At 47.2% G+C, this 20098-nt stretch overlaps 1 protein-coding gene across 1 annotated transcript; it reads left to right on the top strand.

Moving 5' to 3' along the window:
- Positions 1-834: 834 nt before the first annotated feature.
- On the top strand, positions 835-20068 carry LRP10 (LDL receptor related protein 10). The gene is made up of 8 exons (XM_060256518.1): positions 835-955; positions 4092-4130; positions 7970-8102; positions 8426-8610; positions 12789-13010; positions 14286-15132; positions 17027-17156; positions 18504-20068. Exons 1-8 carry the CDS (start codon positions 835-837, stop codon positions 19062-19064), a joined length of 2238 nt encoding a protein of 745 aa, XP_060112501.1. The 3' UTR covers positions 19065-20068.
- Positions 20069-20098: the final 30 nt, after the last annotated feature.

The following is a 20098-nucleotide window of genomic DNA, read 5'->3' as shown; positions in this document are numbered from 1 at the left end:
AGATCGGGAGGAGGAGAAACCAGTGTCACTCCGATTTAACGGAGAAGCTGCCAATCGGAGGCTGCACGACTACCCCCCTCCCACCCCGATCCCTGCAGCTTTCCATTAAGGCGGTAGGGAGAGGACTTGTTTCCAGATCGGGAGGAGAAACCAGTGTCACTCCGATTTAACGGAGAAGCTGCCAATCGGAGGCTGCACGACTACCCCACCCCGATCCCTGCAGCTTTCCATTAAGGGGGGAGGTGTTTGTGAGTACCCTGCATTGTGCAGGGGGGTTGGACTAGATGACCCTAGAGGTCCCTTCCAACTCTATGATTCTAAGGCGGTAAGGAGAGGACTGTTTCCAGATCGGGGGGAGGGGGGGGGACGAGGAGAAGAACCAGCGTCACTCCGGTTTAACGCAGCCAAGCGGCGATCTGAGCGCGGGGCGGGTCCGAACTCCGCTCCGCCTTCCGAGGCCGTCCTTAGAGCCTCTCCGAGAATCGCCTAGCCAGTGCTGGCGCGTAACCGAAAGGGTTACGCGCGGTGGGCTGAGCTTGTGTGTGAACGCGCCGGAATGAGGCCAGGCAAGGTAGGGAGGAAGAGGGCAGCGTCACGTGAGGCTCCCCCGGCTGGGAAAGTTGCGAAGGCAGGAAGTGGAGGAGGAAAACAAAGTTTGGAAGCCAGGAGGGAGGCGAGGTGAAGGGCGCCCGGAGCCCAAGCGGGAGGCAGGAGGAGGCGGCGGCGGAGAGGCTCTTGCGCGCTCCCCCCCCCGGCCCCGATCCGCGCCTCCCTCCGGGACGAAGAGGGAGAAGGAAGACGACCTGCGTTGACCTCCAAGCCTTCGCTTGGGCGATGGAGGCAGAAGGCGACCCGGATCTCCAGCCTCCAGCGCCGGGCCTTGGTCGCAGGGGGTCCCCGGCGCTGCTGGTGCCGTCGAAGGTTGCCCGAGCCTTGGTCCTTGGACTTCTCTGGGGTAAGGGCGGGGAGGGGAGAAGTGGGAGGGTCCATGTCCGCTTGACCCTTGAGGTGCCTTCTGGAGCTTGGGTGCATTTGGAGACAATGACCCGTTTCGCACTAGACCTTGAATCCTGGTTTAGCTCTGTCCCGGAAGCTGACATTCTACCCTAAAATCAGAGAATCGTAGAGTTGGTTTCTCTGATTCTCGCGTAGAATGTCAGTTTGGGGACAGGGCTGAACCAGGATGAAAGGTCTAGTGTGAAATTGGTCGTGTGTTCTTCTTTATTATTGACTTCATTCATATGTGCTGTCTTTCTCCCGGAATGGGGACCCAAAGTGACTCGCATCATTCCCCTCTCCTCCATTTTGTCTTCCCAACCCTGTTAGGCAGAGTGGGTGATTGGCCCAAGGTCAAGCTTCCAGGGCAGAGTGGGGACTTGAACCTGGGTCTCCCAGATCCTTGTTGGGCCCTCTAATTACCATGATGCGCTGGGCTGTGGATGCTTATAAAGAGTGTGCGTTTTGCCCCTTTGGGTGACTCTGAAAGATGCAAGGGGAGATCACCTGTGGAAGGTCCCAGGTTGAATTCCTTGCATCTCCTGTTAAAAGGTTGGGAGTCAGTGATGTGTAAGGCTTCTAATCTGAGACCCTGGAGAGCAGTTGCCTGTCAGAGCAAGCAAGACTGGTCCTGGCTTACACATGGAATTCACTGCCACAGAAGGTGATGGCAGCTGCAAGCACGGATAGCTTCAAGAGGGGACTGGATGAACATATGGAGCAGAAGTCCATCAGTGGCTCTTAGCCGCAAGGTATAGATGGAACTCTCTGTCTGGGGCAGTGATGCTCTGTCTTCTTGGTGCTTGGGGGCACAGTGTGAGAACTTCTAGTGTCCTGGCCCCATTGATGGACCTCCTGATGGCACCTGGCTTTTTGGCCACTGCGTGACACAGTGTTAGACTGGATGGGCTGTTGGCCTGATCCAGGATGGCTTCTCTTATGTTCTTATGGCTGCAGGCACATATCACTGAATATTGTTCTGTTGTTGTTTGTACGTTTGTGAATGATTGCTGTAGTGCAGTGACACAGCAGTATCCTATTGGCCACAGTGTGTGTGTATATATAAAATTTTTTGCCACTGTGTGACACAGAGTGTTGGATTGGATGGGCCGTTGGCCTGATCCAACATGGCTTCTCTTATGTTCTTATGATGTGCAACCTTGACAGACCAGTGATTTGCTTCTTGTGTTTAGTTGGGTGGAAGTTGGTCTCTCCCCAAACACTTTGCGGCTGACCTCGGCCTCGCTGTACTATGAGGGAAGACCGAAGAATCTGGGACTTTCCAGAAACAAGGCGATTCAGTGGGGTCAGCTAGAGATTTTAAAAATTACGCATGGGTTACAGAGAGTAGGCCGAGAGAACTTTTTTCCCCTCTCCCAAAGTACTAGAACTTGAGTGCATCCATTGAAGTTGATGGACAGTAGATTCAGGGTGGAGAAAAGGAAATAACTTCTTTACTCAGTGAGTCATTAAAATTTGGAATTTGCTGCCAGAGGATGAAGTGATGGCCACAGACATAGATAGCTTTTTAAAAGGATTTGAAAGAAGGATTCAATAGATCTGTTGAGGAGAAGTATATCAGCAGCGACAAGCTGTAGTGGAATTTATTAATCCACTACAGTTTCTGTCTGAATACCATTGACCTGTACTAATGCTTTTAGAACTTTGCAGTATAGTCAATGGGACAGTCTTGTAAGCTAGGGTAGACCATTTCCCTTAAAACCTTGACTTTCCTATATATAAAGTAATAGTTTATCTTTTTCTAAGGTTATCATTTCCTTCTCTGGCATCTACGGGTCTCCGTAATGCATTCTTGACTGGTGAAAGTCTGTAGTACATGATGCACAGATAATGCCTGCTAGCTACAGGGGTTAAGAGAGCCAGTTTGATGTAGTGGCTAAGTGCATGAATTTTTATCTGGGAGAACCGGGCTTGATTCCCCGCTCCTCCACTTGCACCTGCTGGAATGGCCTTGGGTCAGCCATAGCTCTGGCAGAGGTTGTCCTTGAAAGGGCAGCTGCTGTGAGAGTCCTCTCAGCCCCACCCACCTCACAGGGTGTTTGTTGTGGGGGAGGAAGGTAAAGGAGATTGTAAGCCACTCTGAGATTCGGAGTGGAGGGCAGGATATAAATCCAACACTGCAGAATTACAGCAATAGATCTAATTGGTCTTGAATTTGGTCATGGTTGTGACTTTCTTGCTGCCGAAAAGTGCTTCCAATCAGAACTGAAGTCCCAATTTAATTCAGCAATATTCTTCTTAATGTGTTGTGTTCTTCCCATGTGGTCAAAATGAAACCAAAATGATTAGTTTATCTGCTGAAAGCGCCTAGATTCGTGATATGGTATCTATGACTCTCTATCACATTACATCGTTGCTTATCTATGGTGTGAATTCAGAGTAAAATTGTAGTAGAGATTTGCTTCTGCTAAAATGGTAACTAATGGGAACGTCCACATTCAGAGGTAGTCAACCTCTGAATTTGGAGATAGCCTTAGGAGAAGGCCTCACCTTCTGTGTCCTGTGGTTGGGTGTCCAGAGGGACTGGTTGGTCAGTGTGTGAGACAGGATGCTGGACTAGATGGACCAGTGCTCTGATCCAGCAGGAGTGATCTTACATTCTTGCTTCAACAAAAGTCATTGAAAGGAGGGCCTCAGCCTGACACTGCAGAATTACAGCTACAGATCTAATTGGTCTTGAACATGGTCACGGTTGTGACTTTCTTGCTGCAGAAAAGTGCTTCCAATCAGAACTGAAGTCCCAATTTAATTCAGCACTTTTTGGGAGGTGGTCTTTTGGCCCCTCAGGCATGCTGTCAAGAATGCACCATGTTCTATTGCATACCTCTGGGTTCTGCTTAGAAAGATGATTTTTATGATCTTTTGGATGCACGGTTTACGAACACTTCCTTGTTCTCGGAACACCCATGGGTGTGTTTGTTAACTGAGGCTAAAACTTCATACATCTGATAAAATGGGCTGTGGTCCAAGGAAGTTTATAACTCATTACTCTTTAATGAGGCTGAAGACGTGACCATTGTTGGAAACAGTCGATTAACATATTAACCTGATTCTCTGTGTTTTCTGCTCCTTAGGTATCATTCCAATCGTGGAAAGCAGCCCCTCCTATATGGGTGAGTGGGGAGCTTCAAGTGGGAGTTTCAGGGATAGGACAGTGCAGATGGAAAAGATGTGTCAGAGCAGCTAGAAGATGTTCTGGAATAGTCATAGAATCCTGACCCTCTATAGCAAGGGTGTCAAACAAGCAGCCCAGGGGCCAAATCAGGCCCCAGGAGAGCTCCTATCAGGCTCCTGAGCAATTGGCTGTCATCTGCTTCCTTCTCCTTCTCTCTTGCTTCCTTCTGCACAACAGCTTGCTTTGCAAGGCTTGCTCAATCACACAGCAGTGTTACTGAGCCAAGTCTCCCTTCCTTCTATTGGCTGAGGCTTCTCCCCCTCCTGATCCCCTGGGGAAGGAAGGAAAGAGCCAGAGCTTCCTTTGCCCAGTTCCCTAAATCCCATGGGAGAAATACCAAGAAAGCACCTTTAAAACGAGTGCTAATGTTTTAAGGATGTTTTAAGTTTTTGTAAAAAAAAAAATCTTTGCATTTGTCTGTGTCTTTTATAAAGTTTATATTTTTGCTACCTAATCTTAAATAAGTACACACATGGCCCGGTCCAACAAGGTCTCATTTATGTCAGATTCAGCAAATTAGTTTGCTGAATCTGACATAAATGACATAAATATTAATTCATAGCAAATTAGTTTGACATCCCTGCTTTATAGTAAATAGAAAGAAGCATTTAAGATATGTTATTAAGGGGAGGGGGCAGCAGAAAATCAGTGGGAATTGGGAGACAGCATGGTCTGGGAGAAATTTTCTGATTGTGTGATGTCTTTGTCTCGGAAATTGCATACTGCTCAGCTCATGATTTTTGGTGATTTTAATGCTCGGATAGGCTGTAATAATCAGAAATGGATCTCTCATTTTGGCTTTGAAGCGGCTGAATCCCTTCCACTACAATTATGTTTGCCCCATTGTTCTAAAGATACTTTAACCAATAAGGCGGGTCTTAGATTAATTGAATTCTGCATAGCACACAATGCTATAATATTTAATGGTCTCTCCAAATTTCCAGCTGCAACTGATTTCACTTTTTTTTCCACACGGGGTTGCAGTGTGATAGATTTTTGTTTGGGTTCACCCAACTTTTTGTCATCTATTGATAACTTTTACATTTATTCGCGCACGGAAAGTGACCACTTGCCCCTAATTTTGTCTTTAAGATTGGATCTGGAGGTTATCATCTTCCCAATCTGTGAAGGCCTCTGAGAATGTTCTACAAAAAAATCAAGTGGTCCCCGGCCCTAGAAAAGGAGTTTTCTTCCCTCTTTGGCTCTGAAGCACTGTGCAGATTAAGGGATTCAATCATAAATTACAATTCAGATGATACAATCCTTTCAGGATTCTCATTATTAATTGATTACTGCAGTGCTAAAGCTAAATCTGTGATCTTGTCTAGGTCCAATTTCTCTAGCTGGTTCGATACAGACTGTTTAGCTTGGAAACAAGAACTGAGAGCACTATTTAAATAGGCCTGTCACTCCAAAGACCCAACAAAAATTAAGGCCTATATTGCTTGTAAGACAGCCTACCTGGAGTTTATTACTTCCAAAAAGAAAGTTTTCTTTCAGGATAAATGGGACCAACTTTACCACTCGATAAAATCTAATGATAATAAGGCTTTCTGGAGAATCATTTCGGGTAATCTAAAAAACAATTCTGTTACTGACCCAAATATTTCTGCGCAAACATGGGTTGATTACTTCTCTAACATTTTTGCTGCTCCATGTGTATCCCCTCCTATCTTAGCAAACCCCACAGTTACTGATATGCCAGTCTGGCCTCCAGTAACTCTAGAGGAAATCAGTGATTTATTGAAGGATTTAAAAGCGGGTAAAGCACCAGGCCCTGATGGCCTTGAGGTATTCACAGTTTGCCGATTGGTGGCTCTTGCCCCTTGCAAAATTGTTCTCTTTCATTGATCTGCATGGCTCCATCCCAGACTCTTGGCTTGATTCTATAATTATCCCAATTTACAAAAAGGGGGGATTGGAGTTACCAGAACATTTCCACCCCATTAGTTTATTATCTATAATGGGCAAATTGTATGCCAAACATTTAGAACTCCGATTAACTGACTGGATGCACCTAGTCAACATCATAGGTCCTGAACAAATTGTCTTCTCCAAAGGCATATCTGCTGTGGACCATTGCTGCACTCTGGCCTTCCTTGCTGAAAAATATATGCATATCGGGACATAAAAATTATATGTTGCCTTCATCGACTTGAAGGGCGCATTTGATTCTAGAGCCCAACTATGGATTAAGCTAGGTTACCTGGGAATGGACCCTTGTCTGCTGTTTCTCTTGAGGAAACTTCATTCTAATACTTTTCGCCAAGTGAAATTTTCTTCTTGACTTGACTAGCAAAATCCCAGTGTTAATGGGGGTTGAGGTTGCGTGCTGGCCCCGCATCTTTTAAATTTATTTTTAACTGATCTGGCTCAATTTTTGAACCCTATTAATGGTCATCAGCCTAAACTAGCAGGCCGAGCAGTCCCCTTATTACTTTATGCCGATGATACTACCATCCTCTCTTGCACAAGTGTGGGCCTGCAAAGGTATCTGAATGCCTTCTATGACTACTGTAATTGTAATTCACTATCAATTATGCCAAATCTAAAGTAGTTGTCTAAATCTAAAGTAGCTGGCGCCCACAGAGATGGTTTATTGGCAACTCAACAATTGAGCAAACAAAATTTTTTAAATACTTGGGGATCACTTTTAATCACAAGTTGAGCTGGGTTTCACATCGTAAGAACACCGTCAACTTGGCTAAATGTTCGGTTGCTCAAATTAAACAGGGTTTTTTTTTGCAAGGGGCTACCAATTAGTTCCGGCAGCAATTCAGGTGTTCAAAGCTAAAATGCTAGCGCAAATTATCTATGGTATCCCTTTATGGATCTCAGCATTTACCAGGAAAGTGGAGGGTATTCAAGCCTCATTCTTTAGACAAATTCTTGGTATGCCAAAATGTGTGTCCTACTTTGCTCTCTGCTCTGAAGTGGGTCAGTCTTCGGTAGAGACAAAAGCCTGGATTGCAGTGTTTAAATTCTGGCTCAAAATTCACTTTAGAACAGATCCTAACAGCCTTATTGACTGTATGAAAAGAGACCCATATATTTCATCCTGGTCAGCAGTTCTTATGTCAAAACTTAACCAGTTGGGGTTAGAGGATGATGATTTTTTTTTTTACTTCTGATGAGTCGTATATCTTCAGATGTATTAAATTGAAACAGTTGGAGTTGGAGGAAATGAAACTACGTCCAACAGACCCTTATATTTACTCCCCAGCTTCCTTAGGTCTCTATGCTTTCTGTGGCAAAATGCCCCATTATCTATCAGACTTAACCATTCCAAGTCATCGCAGGGCATTTATGTTGGCTAGACTGAATGCGTTTCCCTCCAAAGTTTTACAAGGGAAATGTCATCGAGTCCCTCTAGGCGACAGACTGTGTTCCTGTGGAGCGAATATTCCCGACTCAATTCAGCATATATTGCTTGATTGTTCCTTTTATCATAATCTCCATGAAGATTTATTTTGCAAGCTTTCTTTCTCCCCAGATTTGTCTATTCTGCCACCCTGTTATTATTTATTGAACGATACTGAGGGGGAGGTTAGCGAGGCTGTGGCAAAATTTTTGGCCGACATCCTTAAATTTAAATCTGACCACGTACGAATGCATCTGTAAGCTCGGTTTCATTTTGATTTTATCTCCAATGTTTAAATTTGTATATTCTGTGCATTTTTATTTGCAACTGTTATGCCATTAAAGGTTTGGCATGGTATGGGAGACAGCATGGGCTGGACTCACCGTTTACCTGGTCTTCTTTCTCCCTTTCTGCAGGTGTCTGTTCGGGCCACCCTGACATCCGAGGGGAGTTCCCTGGCCAGATACGTAGCCCTTCTGTAAAGGGGGCGCCATATGGGAGCTGCAGCTGGGTGATTGTTGGCGGGCCTGACGATATCATCTCCATCAAGTGAGAAATTGCACATGCACACACTAACCGTCGTCTGTGTAAAACCTAATGTCAACCATAGCTGGGATCCTAGGAGAGCAAAGATTCCATCTCCTATCTTTTGCACCTCCTTCCTTGCTTTCTCTCTTGGCCTTTTATCCCCCCCAGGAGATGGGCTTGGGCTAACTGGGGTCTCCACAGATCCAGCTGGTGTTTCTCAGCCCCCAGCGACTTCTCTGCATGGATCCACCGCCCCTCCATAGGGATTCTTGGGGAGTATCACAATCGGTGAAATAAAACCTGATACGCCTCAACGTTCTTCCTTGTCACCCTGTTTTCTGTAGGTTCCAGCGGTTCCGTCTCATCTGCAGCTCGGAAATGCTGACGATTCATTCGCCCTTCCAGCCAACCAAGAAATTCTGCGGCTACAACATCCCGGAGCCCCTACAGATAAAGGGGGGTAACGTGACCCTGAGCTACAGCTGGAAGTTCATGGTGGGAGATGGGTTTCTACTGAAATACGAGAGAGGTGAGGAGGGGGGAGCGGGGTCACTACCGTCTGTGGCTCTGATGTCCCCAATGCTGAATTGCTCTGGACAGCCATGGAAGTCGGCTCCTCAAATCATTCATTAGCCATTGATGCATCCAATCCATTTCTCCCTCTCCATCTAGCTGCGTATGTCTACACAGGTTCTTCTTGTCCACCCACCTGTTTAGCCACTCACTCCATTTCTGAAGCTTAACTTTCTGCCTTGCTATGAAGTACCTCTTAACCTGAAAAGCCCAAATGCTTCAGCTTCCCTGGTTGGCATGCTGCTGTGACTCCTCAGTCATTTGGCTTCTCCTTTTCTTCGACAGCCGCCTTGAGATATTGGGCCCACCTGAATGCCACCCAGTATTCCAAAGGCAGCCCTACTCTGCCTATACATACATCCAGTGCTTGCTTAATCGTCCCTCGTGTGGAGTCTGCCTTTTTCCCTTCTGTGGCTGTGCAGTTGGATGTGTACTCGCCAAGCTATCTGCCTTGACCCTGACATTGCTTTCCTTGATGGTTGCCGCCCATGTCGAGCCCACTGATACATCTGTGGCTAGAAACGTGTGCTCCTCTCCGCATTCCTACTAACACCTGATTTATAATTCTGTTGCAAAGTCTGTTGGTTTTGAAGACATCTTTCTGGAGTTCTTTCCAGTCAGCTCGGGTTGTTTCCAGTGCTGCCACTCGGTTAAAGAAATCACAGTCCTTTGATCATCAGTCTTGGTTTAAAAAAAAAAAACTGCACAAGCAAAACTCAAGGCTTTTGATGCAAAAGATAATTTCAGAAGGCAGCTCCGTTGCTCTGCAGTAGAACAGATAGATTTCAGTCCAATAGCAGAAGAAGAGGACATTGGATTTATGCCCCGCCCTTCACTTGGAGTGTCAGAGTGGCTTACAATCTCCTTCCCTCTCCACAACAGACACCCTGTGAAGTGGGTGGGGCTGAGAGTTCTCCCAGAACTGCTCTTGAGAGAACTGTGACTGGTCCAAGACCACTCCAGCAGATGCAGGTGGAGGAATGTGGAATCAAACCCGGTTCTCCCAGATGAGAGTCCACGCATTTAACCACTATGCCAAATTGGCCCCACAGAAACCCAACAAGATTTTGGGAGGATGAGATCATGAGAGTCAAAGTTCCTTTTTTTTTTGGTACCGTTTGATGAAGGCAGCTTTGACTCTCTAAGGTGGTACTGTATTCAAATCTAGCTGGCGAAAAAGATGCTTCCTTTATTAGAGTGAACGTAGTACAGTCCTGCCCAAGATAGTGAGATGGAAGCAAGATCTATTAAGGCTTTTGGGGGGAAAGAAGACACCTGGGCAGTGTTTCCTCTAAGCTAAGTTAGCGTTTTAGCACAGGTTTTTTTAGCCTCTGGCTCATAGATTTCTGTCTTAGCTCAGGAAAAATGGCCCCAGAGCAAACTAATTTGTGCAGGAGCTCAAAGCTTTAATGCCAGTAACTCATAAAGCAGAAGTTTTGTTCACGAGCTTAGTGTTACTGGAAATGCTTGTGGTCTTCTTTTTAGATGGGGAAATCAGCAAGAGGGAGACTTAGGCAGAGCCAATTAGGAGCAGGGATCTTCCCCAATTATACGAAGGTCCAGTTTCAGAATAAAAACTCTGAAAGTAAAATAGTTTTAAACTGTTTGTTTAGAAAACTATGTAAAAAGGTACACAATCACACACACAAATAATACAATACAAGCAAACAAGAACTAAGAAAAACAGAGGTGAGAGATAGGGTTTCTTATAAAGGTAATACAATTTGTCCAGATGTGCAGAGGTCCATTTAGAAATTAAAGATGGAGACATGCACTGCCATCGTGCATGTCTGAGGGTCCCCTTACTTAGAGTAAGGGGGGGGGGGACAATCTGGCTACATGTGCTCAGATTGAACCAGGAGGTGTGGCTTGCTCTCATGTTTTATAAGGTTTGAAGCAGGGGTGTCAAACTCATGAGGGCCAGATCTGACATAAATGAGATCTTGTCGGGCCAGGCCATGTCATGTTGGGCCGAGCCATGTCAGGCCAGGCCACGTGTGTACCTATTTAATATTAGGTAGCAGAGATATAAACTTTATAAAGGACACAAACACAATTAAATATATATTTTTTTAAAAACTGAAAACATGCCTAAACTGTTAGCACTTGTTGGCCTTAAGCGTGCTTTCTTTGTATCTCTCCCATGGGATACAGGGAACTGGGCAAAGAAAGCTGCTTTCCTTCCCCAGGGGACCAGGAGGGGGAGGAGCCTCAGCCAATAGAAGGAAGAGAGGCTTGGCTCAGTAGCCTCAGTAGCTCTAATGTGCAATTGAGCAAGCCTTGCAAAACAAGCTGTTATGCAGAAGGAAGCAAGATATAGGCAGAAGGAAGCAGATGACAGCCAGTTGCTCAGGGGCCTGATAGGAGCCCTCTGGGGGCCTGATTTGGCCCCCCGGACTGCATGTTTGACCCCCCTGGTTTGGAGTGTTGAAGACCCTCAAAGAGCTCTGATTGCTCCTTAATGGGCGCTGAAGTGTCTTTCCTGGGTGTCTGAATGGATTTAAAGATTGAAACCATAGGTGAGGCTGGCTCAGTAATGTTTGTCAGGATGGGTTTTAATGGTTCAAGCAATTTAGCAAGGATACCCTGAGGGTGGAGTAAGCCCAGAAGACAAAAGGGTTTGTCCAGGTGTCAGACATTACCATAGCAGTAGACAAGGACAAGGTGAGTTGCAGTAAGGAGGCAAGGAGATGACCACTTAATCAGTTGGCCGAGGATTAGAACAGAAACAATACTTACCTGTTGAACCCATAATAATCTCATCATTCCGTGGGGGGTGGGGGAGAGTAGGCAGACCTGGAGAAGCCTGAATTGTAATCAAGGCCAGGCCCAAGCATGTTTCTCTGCTATTTTGCAAAGAGAAGAAGGAAAAGAAAAAGAAGAGGAGGAGGAGAAGGAGAAGCAGCAGCAGCTGTAATTTCTTCAGAGACTCAGAGCGATTTACAATCTCCTATATCTTCTCCCCCCCCCCCCCCACAACAGATACCCTGTGTGGTGCGTTCAAGGACAACCTCTGCCAGAGCTATGGCTAACCCAAGGCCATTCCGGCAGGTGCAAGTGGAGGAGTGGGGAATCAAACCCGGTTCTCCCAGATAAGAGTCTGCACACTTAACCACTACACCAAACTGGCTCTCTCCGAGAGTGTTTCCTTGACCTGTTTCTGACAAGAATCCATTTTGTTTCCTTAGCTTGAGGTCCCCTCATTCTGGTGGGGTACCCCTAGAGAGGCAGGCAGTGCCTCCTGGCCGCACTAGAGGGAGTATTGCACCTGAGCAAGTACTGTGGGGCTGGGAGGGGCAGGCTGTCTCTCCCTTGCAACGTAGGGGTGGATGAGCAGACCGGGTCTGCTTCCCTGGGTTGCCACTTAGTCCCAGTCCACTGTAGACAGAAGTGTCTTTAATGTTTGCGTGGAATGAAAGATTTTTTTTTTTAAATGCTTATTACACATGGAGCTCTTAAAAGGGTGGATCAGGGTCACAGCTGCATAGCTTTAGTGGTGGTGTTGCGTCTGATGTTCTCTGACTGTTTATCGGACCCGATTTGGGGGGGGGTGTAGGTTTATGATGCGTGACGATAGTTCCACACCACTTGGAACAAAACAAAACAAGAAAAGCCAGACCAAGAGCTAAATTGAGGTTTGCGGAACTTAAATCATGAAACTACCCTTGTCGGTCTAAAGTACAGAACTTGTAAGCCGTTCTAGTCAAGAATCTCACACTGGTTTAATTGAAGCTGGATTGCATCCGTAAGGCAAAATGGGTTTGAGCTTTGTGTACGCAAAACGACATCAGCCCTGACATCTTAATGCAGTAGCAAGGAACCTCCTGGGTTACTTGTTGAAACTCCACAACGCTAGGGGAATGCGTCTAGTTCTGAACACTGAGCAGCCCTGTTGGACTGCCAGCCAAGACAGTGGGTTGCTCAGTTGCAGGAAGAGATTGTTCCCAGATCTGGGGGCCACCACAATTAAGGCCTTGCTTCCGGTGGAAGGGGATCATATCACACCTGAAGCAGCAGAACGGGGTACCCATAACATACATAGGGGGCAGAGTCCCTTATATGCACTGGGTGGTTGAGATGTTGCCGTTCACCTCTTTCTCTGTTCCCCTTTGCTTCTTCCTTTATTTCACCCAGAATGGACATTTTCCAAGCCGAGGATCACCACGTCTTGCGGCCAGGGACGCAGGTGTTCAAGTACAACCTCCAGCACTGTCCCAGCAAGTCCGGCCAGCGGGTGGGGATATGAGATTGCCGAAGAAACGGGTTGGCCACCCTGGCTGGACCAGCCAAGTCGAGGGAAAACAACAGAGAGCTCAGAGTTTCTGCAAAGACATTCGTCAGACAGGCCAAGGGGAGGTAATGCCCGATTCACTGGAGCGGTCGTTATCAAAAACAGAAACTCTTGAATGGGTTTGGTTGATTGATTTGTGGCAGGGCCCCTTGTTTTCACTCTGATGACCAACAGGGTGTCGTCTGCCAGCTTGATTTCTTTGCTGCTTTCCCTTGACTCCAGATCTTTTAAATGGCACCGGTCCCCAAACCAACTGTGCCGTTTATCTCTGCCCTCTGCTTCCTTGCTTCAGCCAGTTAGTGATCCAAAAGGGAACCAGTTTTTGTGAAACTGTTAAATGTACTCTGCTTTTCTGTAGAGCCATTCTCCAAGCTTTTTTAGGAATCCACTTGTGTAATCTTTAGCAGAGGCTGCTCCCATCTGTATGCTGGCTGGTGCTATTGAAGAACTTCCAGTGGTCGCTAAGGCAGAATTTCCCTTTGCAAGCAGAGCTTTCCTCAGCAGGGCTTGTTCTTCCATATCTTTTAATAATTCTCATTTGGGTACTGCTTTCCATTCTGATTCCCACCACGTTCTATTTTTCTCCTCCGTTTTACTCTCTTTCTCTCTCCCTTCCCCTGCCAAAATTTGGGTGTGAACTCCTTAAGAGATGGTCTTGGAAGCATATTTGCTTATGTTGGTCTGCAAGGTGCCTTTTACGTATATTATTGCAGTAAGTCTAATTCTACCAGTCCCGGCATGTGACACACAAAGTTGCCTTTTCCTGAGTTAGATCAGCAGTCGATCTGTCTCTGTATTGTCTGCTCGGACTGGCAAAAATTCTCCAAGGTCTCACGCAGAGAAGAGGCTTATGAGACATCCTGTGAGTGGAGATGCCAGAGAATGAATACAGGATATTCTGAGGGCACAATATAGCCTTTGCCACTGGACCCTCTCAAACTACATCCTGCTTTCTTCTATCTGATTCTGCTTGTCTGTCTATCCCCCATTTGTTTACTTTTTTTCTTTCCCCCTAGTCCTTACCTTGAACAGAAACATGTAGTTGTTTGTAGAATGTTCGTTGCTGTCTTAAAATACACAGAAGATGGAAAGCGGTTGAACATCATTTAAAATGGAGGGAAGGAAACGGTTGGAAGGGGAAATGGGCCTGTTCAAAAGCCTTGGAATATAAGTATCTTCAAGGGATGGGGATATTCCCATTAATTTTATGTCCATTTCCCTATCGGTTTCCTCAGGCATCCCCAACTTGTGAAATAAAAATCCTCGCTGTTTTGCGTTTCTTCCTGCCCCTCAGGCTATCTTCACTCTCTTTTCCGTACTTCTTTCTCCCCCTGCCGCAGAATCGAGAGCTCTGCTATGCAACCTCTCCCTGGACAACTTCTACGGGGTGATTTTTTCACCGGCGTTTGCCCCGGATGCGCACCCAGGGGCTGCCCACTGCCAGTGGGCCCTGGACGCCCACGACAGCCGTCCGCTGAGCATCCGCTTCACTGTCATCGATTTGGACGTCCGGGACACTCTGCAGGTGTACGAGGGGACTCCTGACAGCACACGCTCTCCTCGCTTGCTCCGCAACTTGGACTATACCAGCAACGGCAAAGTTGTCTCTGTTGACTCCCCGTCCAGCCGCGCGTGGGTCCAGTACCAGGCTGTCCCAGGAACAATACGCTTGGGGTTCAACGCCACCTACCACGTGCGGGGTTACTGTGTCCCGTGGGATTTTCCATGTGGCGGTGGGGACGGTGAAGGCGCCAGCTGCTATAGTGCAGCTGAGCACTGCGACGGCAACTGGGACTGTGCCAACGGCGCCGACGAGGACGGCTGCGGCGGCTGTCCGCACGGGCAGTTCCCTTGCGGAGGGCGAGGCACCGGCGGGGCCACTTGCTATGGACCTGCCGACCGCTGCAACTACCAGACCCTGTGTGCCGACGCTGCTGATGAGCGGCGCTGCCACACGTGCCAGCCGGGGAATTTTCGGTGTCGGGATGGGCGCTGCATCTACGAGAGCTGGGTGTGCGACGGGCAGGCAGACTGCACCGACGGCTCCGACGAGGCGGACTGCTCCTACGTCCTCCCGCGCAAAGTGGTGACGGCGGCTGTGATCGGCAGCCTGGTGTGCGGCCTCCTCCTGGTGATCGCATTGGGCTGCACTTGCCGCCTCTACGCTCTCCGGAGCCATGAGTTTGGGTGAGCGGCAGAGCGGGGCCACTGTGGGGGGGCCTAAGAGACTTGCACGCAGGGGGGTTCAAATGAGATCATGACCAAAGTTAGGCGTTCTAGGGAAGGAAAGAGGGAGAGGTAAGTGTAAGGGAAACTAAGGCACATTCAATCCACTTTCAGTGCCTTTTCCAACTGGGTCTTCCTATGTGAACTGGCAAAATCCAGTTTGAAAGGGCATTGAAAGAAGTGCATTATTTAGTGTACGTAATCACAGCCAGTGAGTCCAAAAACCTTTACATGGACTCCCATCCCTGCTGTATTCATTGGGATGGGAGAGAAACTGGCTTCCTAAGTTGTATCAAGGGAGATAGATCATTGTTTTAAAGCATTTCTTATTTAACTTCAAACCCAAATGTAAAACCTTTTACAACATTAAAAAAACAACTGGTCTACAGCATATAAAACTAATCAAATTCATAGAAGATAGTGCACTGTAATATGATAAAGGCTATATCCTGGTTATTCTGTCAAGACCCACAACACGGGGCGGTTGGCCAGAACAACCAGGAATAAGAATAAATTCACACATTAAGTACCCCTTTCCATTCATAGGAGCTAATGTAGGTGTCATTCAAGTCTGCCGCTAAGCACCTGGTGTATAAAAGGTAAGGGTAGTCCCCTGTGCAAGCACCAGTTATTTTCGACTCTGGGGTGATGTTGCTTTCGCAATGTTTTCACGGCAGACTTTTTATGGGGCGGTTTGCCCTTGCCTCCCCCAGTCATCTGCACTTCCCCCCACAGCAAGCTGGGTACTCATTTTACCGACCTCAGAAGGATGGAAGGCTGAGTCAACCTCGAGCCGGCTACCTGAAACCAGCTTCCGCTGGGATGGAACTCAGGTCGTGAGCAGAGGGTTCCGACTGCAGTACTGCAGCTTTACCACTCTGCGCCACGGGGCTCATCTGGTGTATAGTGATGTACAAAAGTTCATCTCTTTCTTTCTATCTCTCGGGGCTAAAGTCATGTAAGGCAAAAGACATGTACGGTGTTATCTGTACTAGAAAGGTCATAAAACCAGATGCGTCCTAAAGCCTCCTGGGAAACAGAACCAAAGTTTCAACTATAGAAGCTATAGAACGTGAAAGGAATGGGTTTAGCAGAGTACTGAGGCTCAGTCCAGCCCTAATTCCATGACAGCAGATAGGTGAAGTAACTTTGTCAGAAAGGTCAGCATGGTAGACCAAAAGTAGAGGAAGGGGGCTAAGGTGGAAGAGGATACCTCCTGAACACAACTGTTGGAGCTCAAAGGTATCATATATTTATTTCAAATATTTATTCGCTGCCTTTCTGCTTTGTGGAACTCGAGGCGGCTAACAGTACAAATAAAATAATTACAGAAACAACATAAAATGAAGCAATTATAAAACACACAGAAGGTCAAGACCTCCTAGCAGGGCTGCTGATACATAACAACGGAAGCAGTTGAATGCAGTCCTAAACACAACTGGCTTCAACTGCGTCCTAAGATTGAAGGGGCTGTTCTGAAATTGTGGGGCTGCCACCAAAAAGGCCCTGTCTCGTGTGTCCACCAGACGTGCTTTGAATTAGTGGGACAGACAGGGGTGTGTGCTCTTAATTCCCAGGCAGGAACATCTGGGGGAAGATGGTCCTTCAGATATCCTCATCCCAAGCCATGTAGGGCTTGAAAGGTCAAAACCAGCACCTTGAATTGGGCTTGGGAGTGGATCGTCAGGCTGCATAATTGCTGTAGAGTATCAGGGTTATGCTCCTGGTGTCATACAAAACAGACGAGGAAAGAAAGAAGAGGATGGCAAAGGAAAGCAAGCTGGGTAGGGATGGCTGTTTAGGAAGGGGAGACAGCTGTGGACTGTAATTTTTATCTTTACCCTTCCCCTTGCAGGATCGTAGCCCCCATGTCCCGGATGGAAGCCCAGATGATCCAGCGGCAAGCTCCACCTTCCTACGGGCAGCTCATTGCTCGTGGTGTCATCCCCCCGGTCGACGGCTTCCCAACAGAGCATCCCAATCAGGTGAGATGGCTCCCCCCGTTTGACTTGCTTTTTTTCCGGCCTTAAGGGTGGTCTTTGGCTAGTGCTTAGGCCATCTCTGGATCCATTTCCCTCACTTTTTTGTTTTTTTCTATCTGATACAGAGCAAGTTTCTCTACTTTCTTGTATTACCCATCTCTGGCTCCTTATGGTCAGCTGGGTCTGAAGGGGCGGGGGGGCAACATTCCCTTCATGGGACTTTCTCTGGCCTGCCTAAAAGGCCTGTTCTGCTGGCAACATGGCTGCCACGGTGACTCAGAGCAGATGACAGAAACCTACGCTTGACTGTTGCGTAGGGGCTTCTTAAATATTAGCCAATCAAGGCTGATCTTACTGTGAAGTCTGTCTTATCACCTGGATCCTCGTATTCTGCGTGGCTCATTGGCCTGCTGAATTCTTCTAGGGCCGTGTTTTCTGGAGCATTGCCCTGACAGTATTATTTAACGTATTTGTGCACTGCCAATCTGACATAAAATCACTGAGGTCTCTTTGCTTCGTTCTTTTATATAGCTGGTTTTAAAATGTCTCTCCGCAGTAAACCTATCCTGATTTAGATGTGCTGTGCCATCAAAGTTACCGTGGGAGACAGATGTGGAGCCTGGTGGACAGTTTTCACAAGCGCTAGCTATTGTGCTCTGCAGTAGGGATTCCATTTCCGCTGGCACCTGTTTGTTCAAGGGCTCATTGAAAACTGGTGATCTTGTACCTGTAATGTAAGAGGAAGCGCACTTTGGAAGATAAGCAATCTACAGGGGTGCCAAAATCATTTGTTATGGGGGCCGAATCTGACATAAATGTGTACCTATTTAAGATTAGGTAGCAGAGATAAACTTTATAAAGGACACAGGCAGACACAATTAAATATTCAATAGAAGGAAGAGAGGCTTGGCTCAGTAGCTCTGCTGTGTGATTGAGAGAGCCTGGCGAAGCAAGTTCAGCCTCCTCCCCCTTGCTCCCCAAGGGAGGAACCTCAGCCAGTGGAGAAAATAGAGGTTTTTCTCTGTAGTTCCTGTGCGATTGAGCAAACCTTGCAAAGCAAGCTGTGACGCAGAAGGAAGCAAGAGAGAGGGAGAAGGAAGCAGATGACAGCCAGTTGCTTGGGGGCCTGATAGAAGCCCTCTGGGGGTCTGATTCGGCTCCGGAGCCGCAGGTTTGACACCCCTGGTCTAGGGCATATAGACCTGGTTCAAAGGATTCCATTCGTAGTCCTGTTGAGTAAGATCGGGAAGATCTCAATTTTCAGCAACCTCATGGAACTACAGCTTTCCGGATTTCTCGGATGCTCAATTTGGTTTGCATCTCACCTGATTTCCTTCTTTCTCATTCCAGAACTCGATGCTGGGGAATTTGCGGTCTCTGCTGCATCTGTTACGCCGTGACCCGGCTGCTACTGCTGCCGCCAATGGGGGCTGCCACCCCCACCGCAGTCGCTTCCTGCGCCGCTTAGCGAGGCGTATGCGTCGGTGGGGACTCCTCCCTAGGGCCCCTCCATCTTCCTCCACCACGACAACTGTAACTGCTGATACCACCTCTTCTTCCCATTCTGCTCCCGATACCCAGCCTGAGGTGGTTTCGGGGGAAGAAAACACGACTTCCGTCCAACATGAAGATCAGGCCCCGCCTCTTCCTCAGAAAGTCCCTCCTACTCCCGAGCCATTCCCGGAGCCCCAGGCTCCTCGCCCTCCTCCCACTCCACGGCTCTCAGGGATGATGCAAACTCTCCGGGTGCGGCTCTTTCCCCCTGCACCTTTGTGCTCCGTAGAGGCAGGTGACACCCTCGGTGTGTTCCCGTCCCCCGAGGATGAAGACGACGTGTTGCTGGTACCTCTCACTGAGCCACGGCTCCAGAATACAGATGCCACGTGGGACGACGAACCCCTTCTGACCTGACAATCTCACCGATTCCCCCTCCCAGCCAAGGTGACCCCCTCTATTTCTGTCTTAACACTGGACACTCCCTTTAAGTTCACAGCCAATTTATAGCGAGTGAAGTAGGAATGAAATAATTGACTGGCAGCTTAAAATTAAAGGTTCTTAAAGGTTCTGTTTCCACTCTTGGCATTGGACCAAGAGTGTAGATTGTTGGGGCCACTGTGACGGTCCCATCTTCTGACTTTCCAGAGGGTGCAAAATTTCAGTGCCGCTGAATAGTCGTTATTTGTGTGCCAGTTAAATAACATTTCTTAAAGGGGATGTTGGTCATCTGGGATTATGGCTTTTTTGTGACAAGCCATGAGAAAATCGTTCTGGGTCTCGCCAGTCATCTTGACTTTCTTTCGTCTTTTTTCAGACCCACGGGCCATAGGCCGCGGTTCAGCTGGCACTGAAATATGGCTTTTTCTGGGGAACAGGAGAAGTACATGCACTTGACATTTTAATAAATGTTCTTAGAAAGTGAGGAGGTGGAGAAGGAAAATAAATATGTTCTTGCAGGGAGACACGACCATATTCCTTCTACCTAAACGGGAAGGAAGCAGAGAGATTTGTTTAGCAATCAAAAATGGCTCTTAAAGTCAATGACTGTACGGGCTGAACCCCGAGCACGGTTTTGTAATGATGCAGTACAGAAAAGCATAATGTGCTTTCGGCAAGAAAATTATTTTTTAATGAAGTTGCAGCAAGACTTCTAAGAAGATAACAAAGGTAAAAAAAAATTTGAAGTTGGTGACTCCTTTGGAAGTCTTTTGGGGGGGGGGGGGGCGGTGGTCAAAAAAATACTGTTTTAAGACAAAGACAGAAGCTATTTTGATCTTTTACTGATGTTTTGTAAGTAAATTATTTTTTAAAGTACAGCAAGCGAGAGGAGTTAAATTTTTGCACAAGGCCTTGTCGTATCCAATCAGCTGTAAATAAGGGAAATTTTGTACGGAGAATTAAAAGTAATTTAGTCGTGATCATTGCTGATTGTTTCAGTTACAATGACA

The sequence above is a fragment of the Heteronotia binoei genome, chromosome 15, assembly GCF_032191835.1.
Source record: "Heteronotia binoei isolate CCM8104 ecotype False Entrance Well chromosome 15, APGP_CSIRO_Hbin_v1, whole genome shotgun sequence".
NCBI classification, from domain to species: domain Eukaryota; kingdom Metazoa; phylum Chordata; class Lepidosauria; order Squamata; family Gekkonidae; genus Heteronotia; species Heteronotia binoei.
Note: the sequence above shows the minus strand (reverse complement) of the source record. Positions and strands in the feature narration are given on the sequence as shown.

Coding starts and splice junctions, on each gene's coding strand:
- LRP10 (XM_060256518.1), top strand. CDS start 835: ATGGAGGCAGAAGGCGACCCGGATCTCCAGCCTCCAGCGCCGGGCCTT. Junction 956..4,091: donor GGTCCTTGGACTTCTCTGGG/GTAAGGGCGGGG, acceptor TCTGCTCCTTAG/GTATCATTCCAATCGTGGAA. Junction 13,011..14,285: donor GTCAGACAGGCCAAGGGGAG/GTAATGCCCGAT, acceptor CCCCTGCCGCAG/AATCGAGAGCTCTGCTATGC.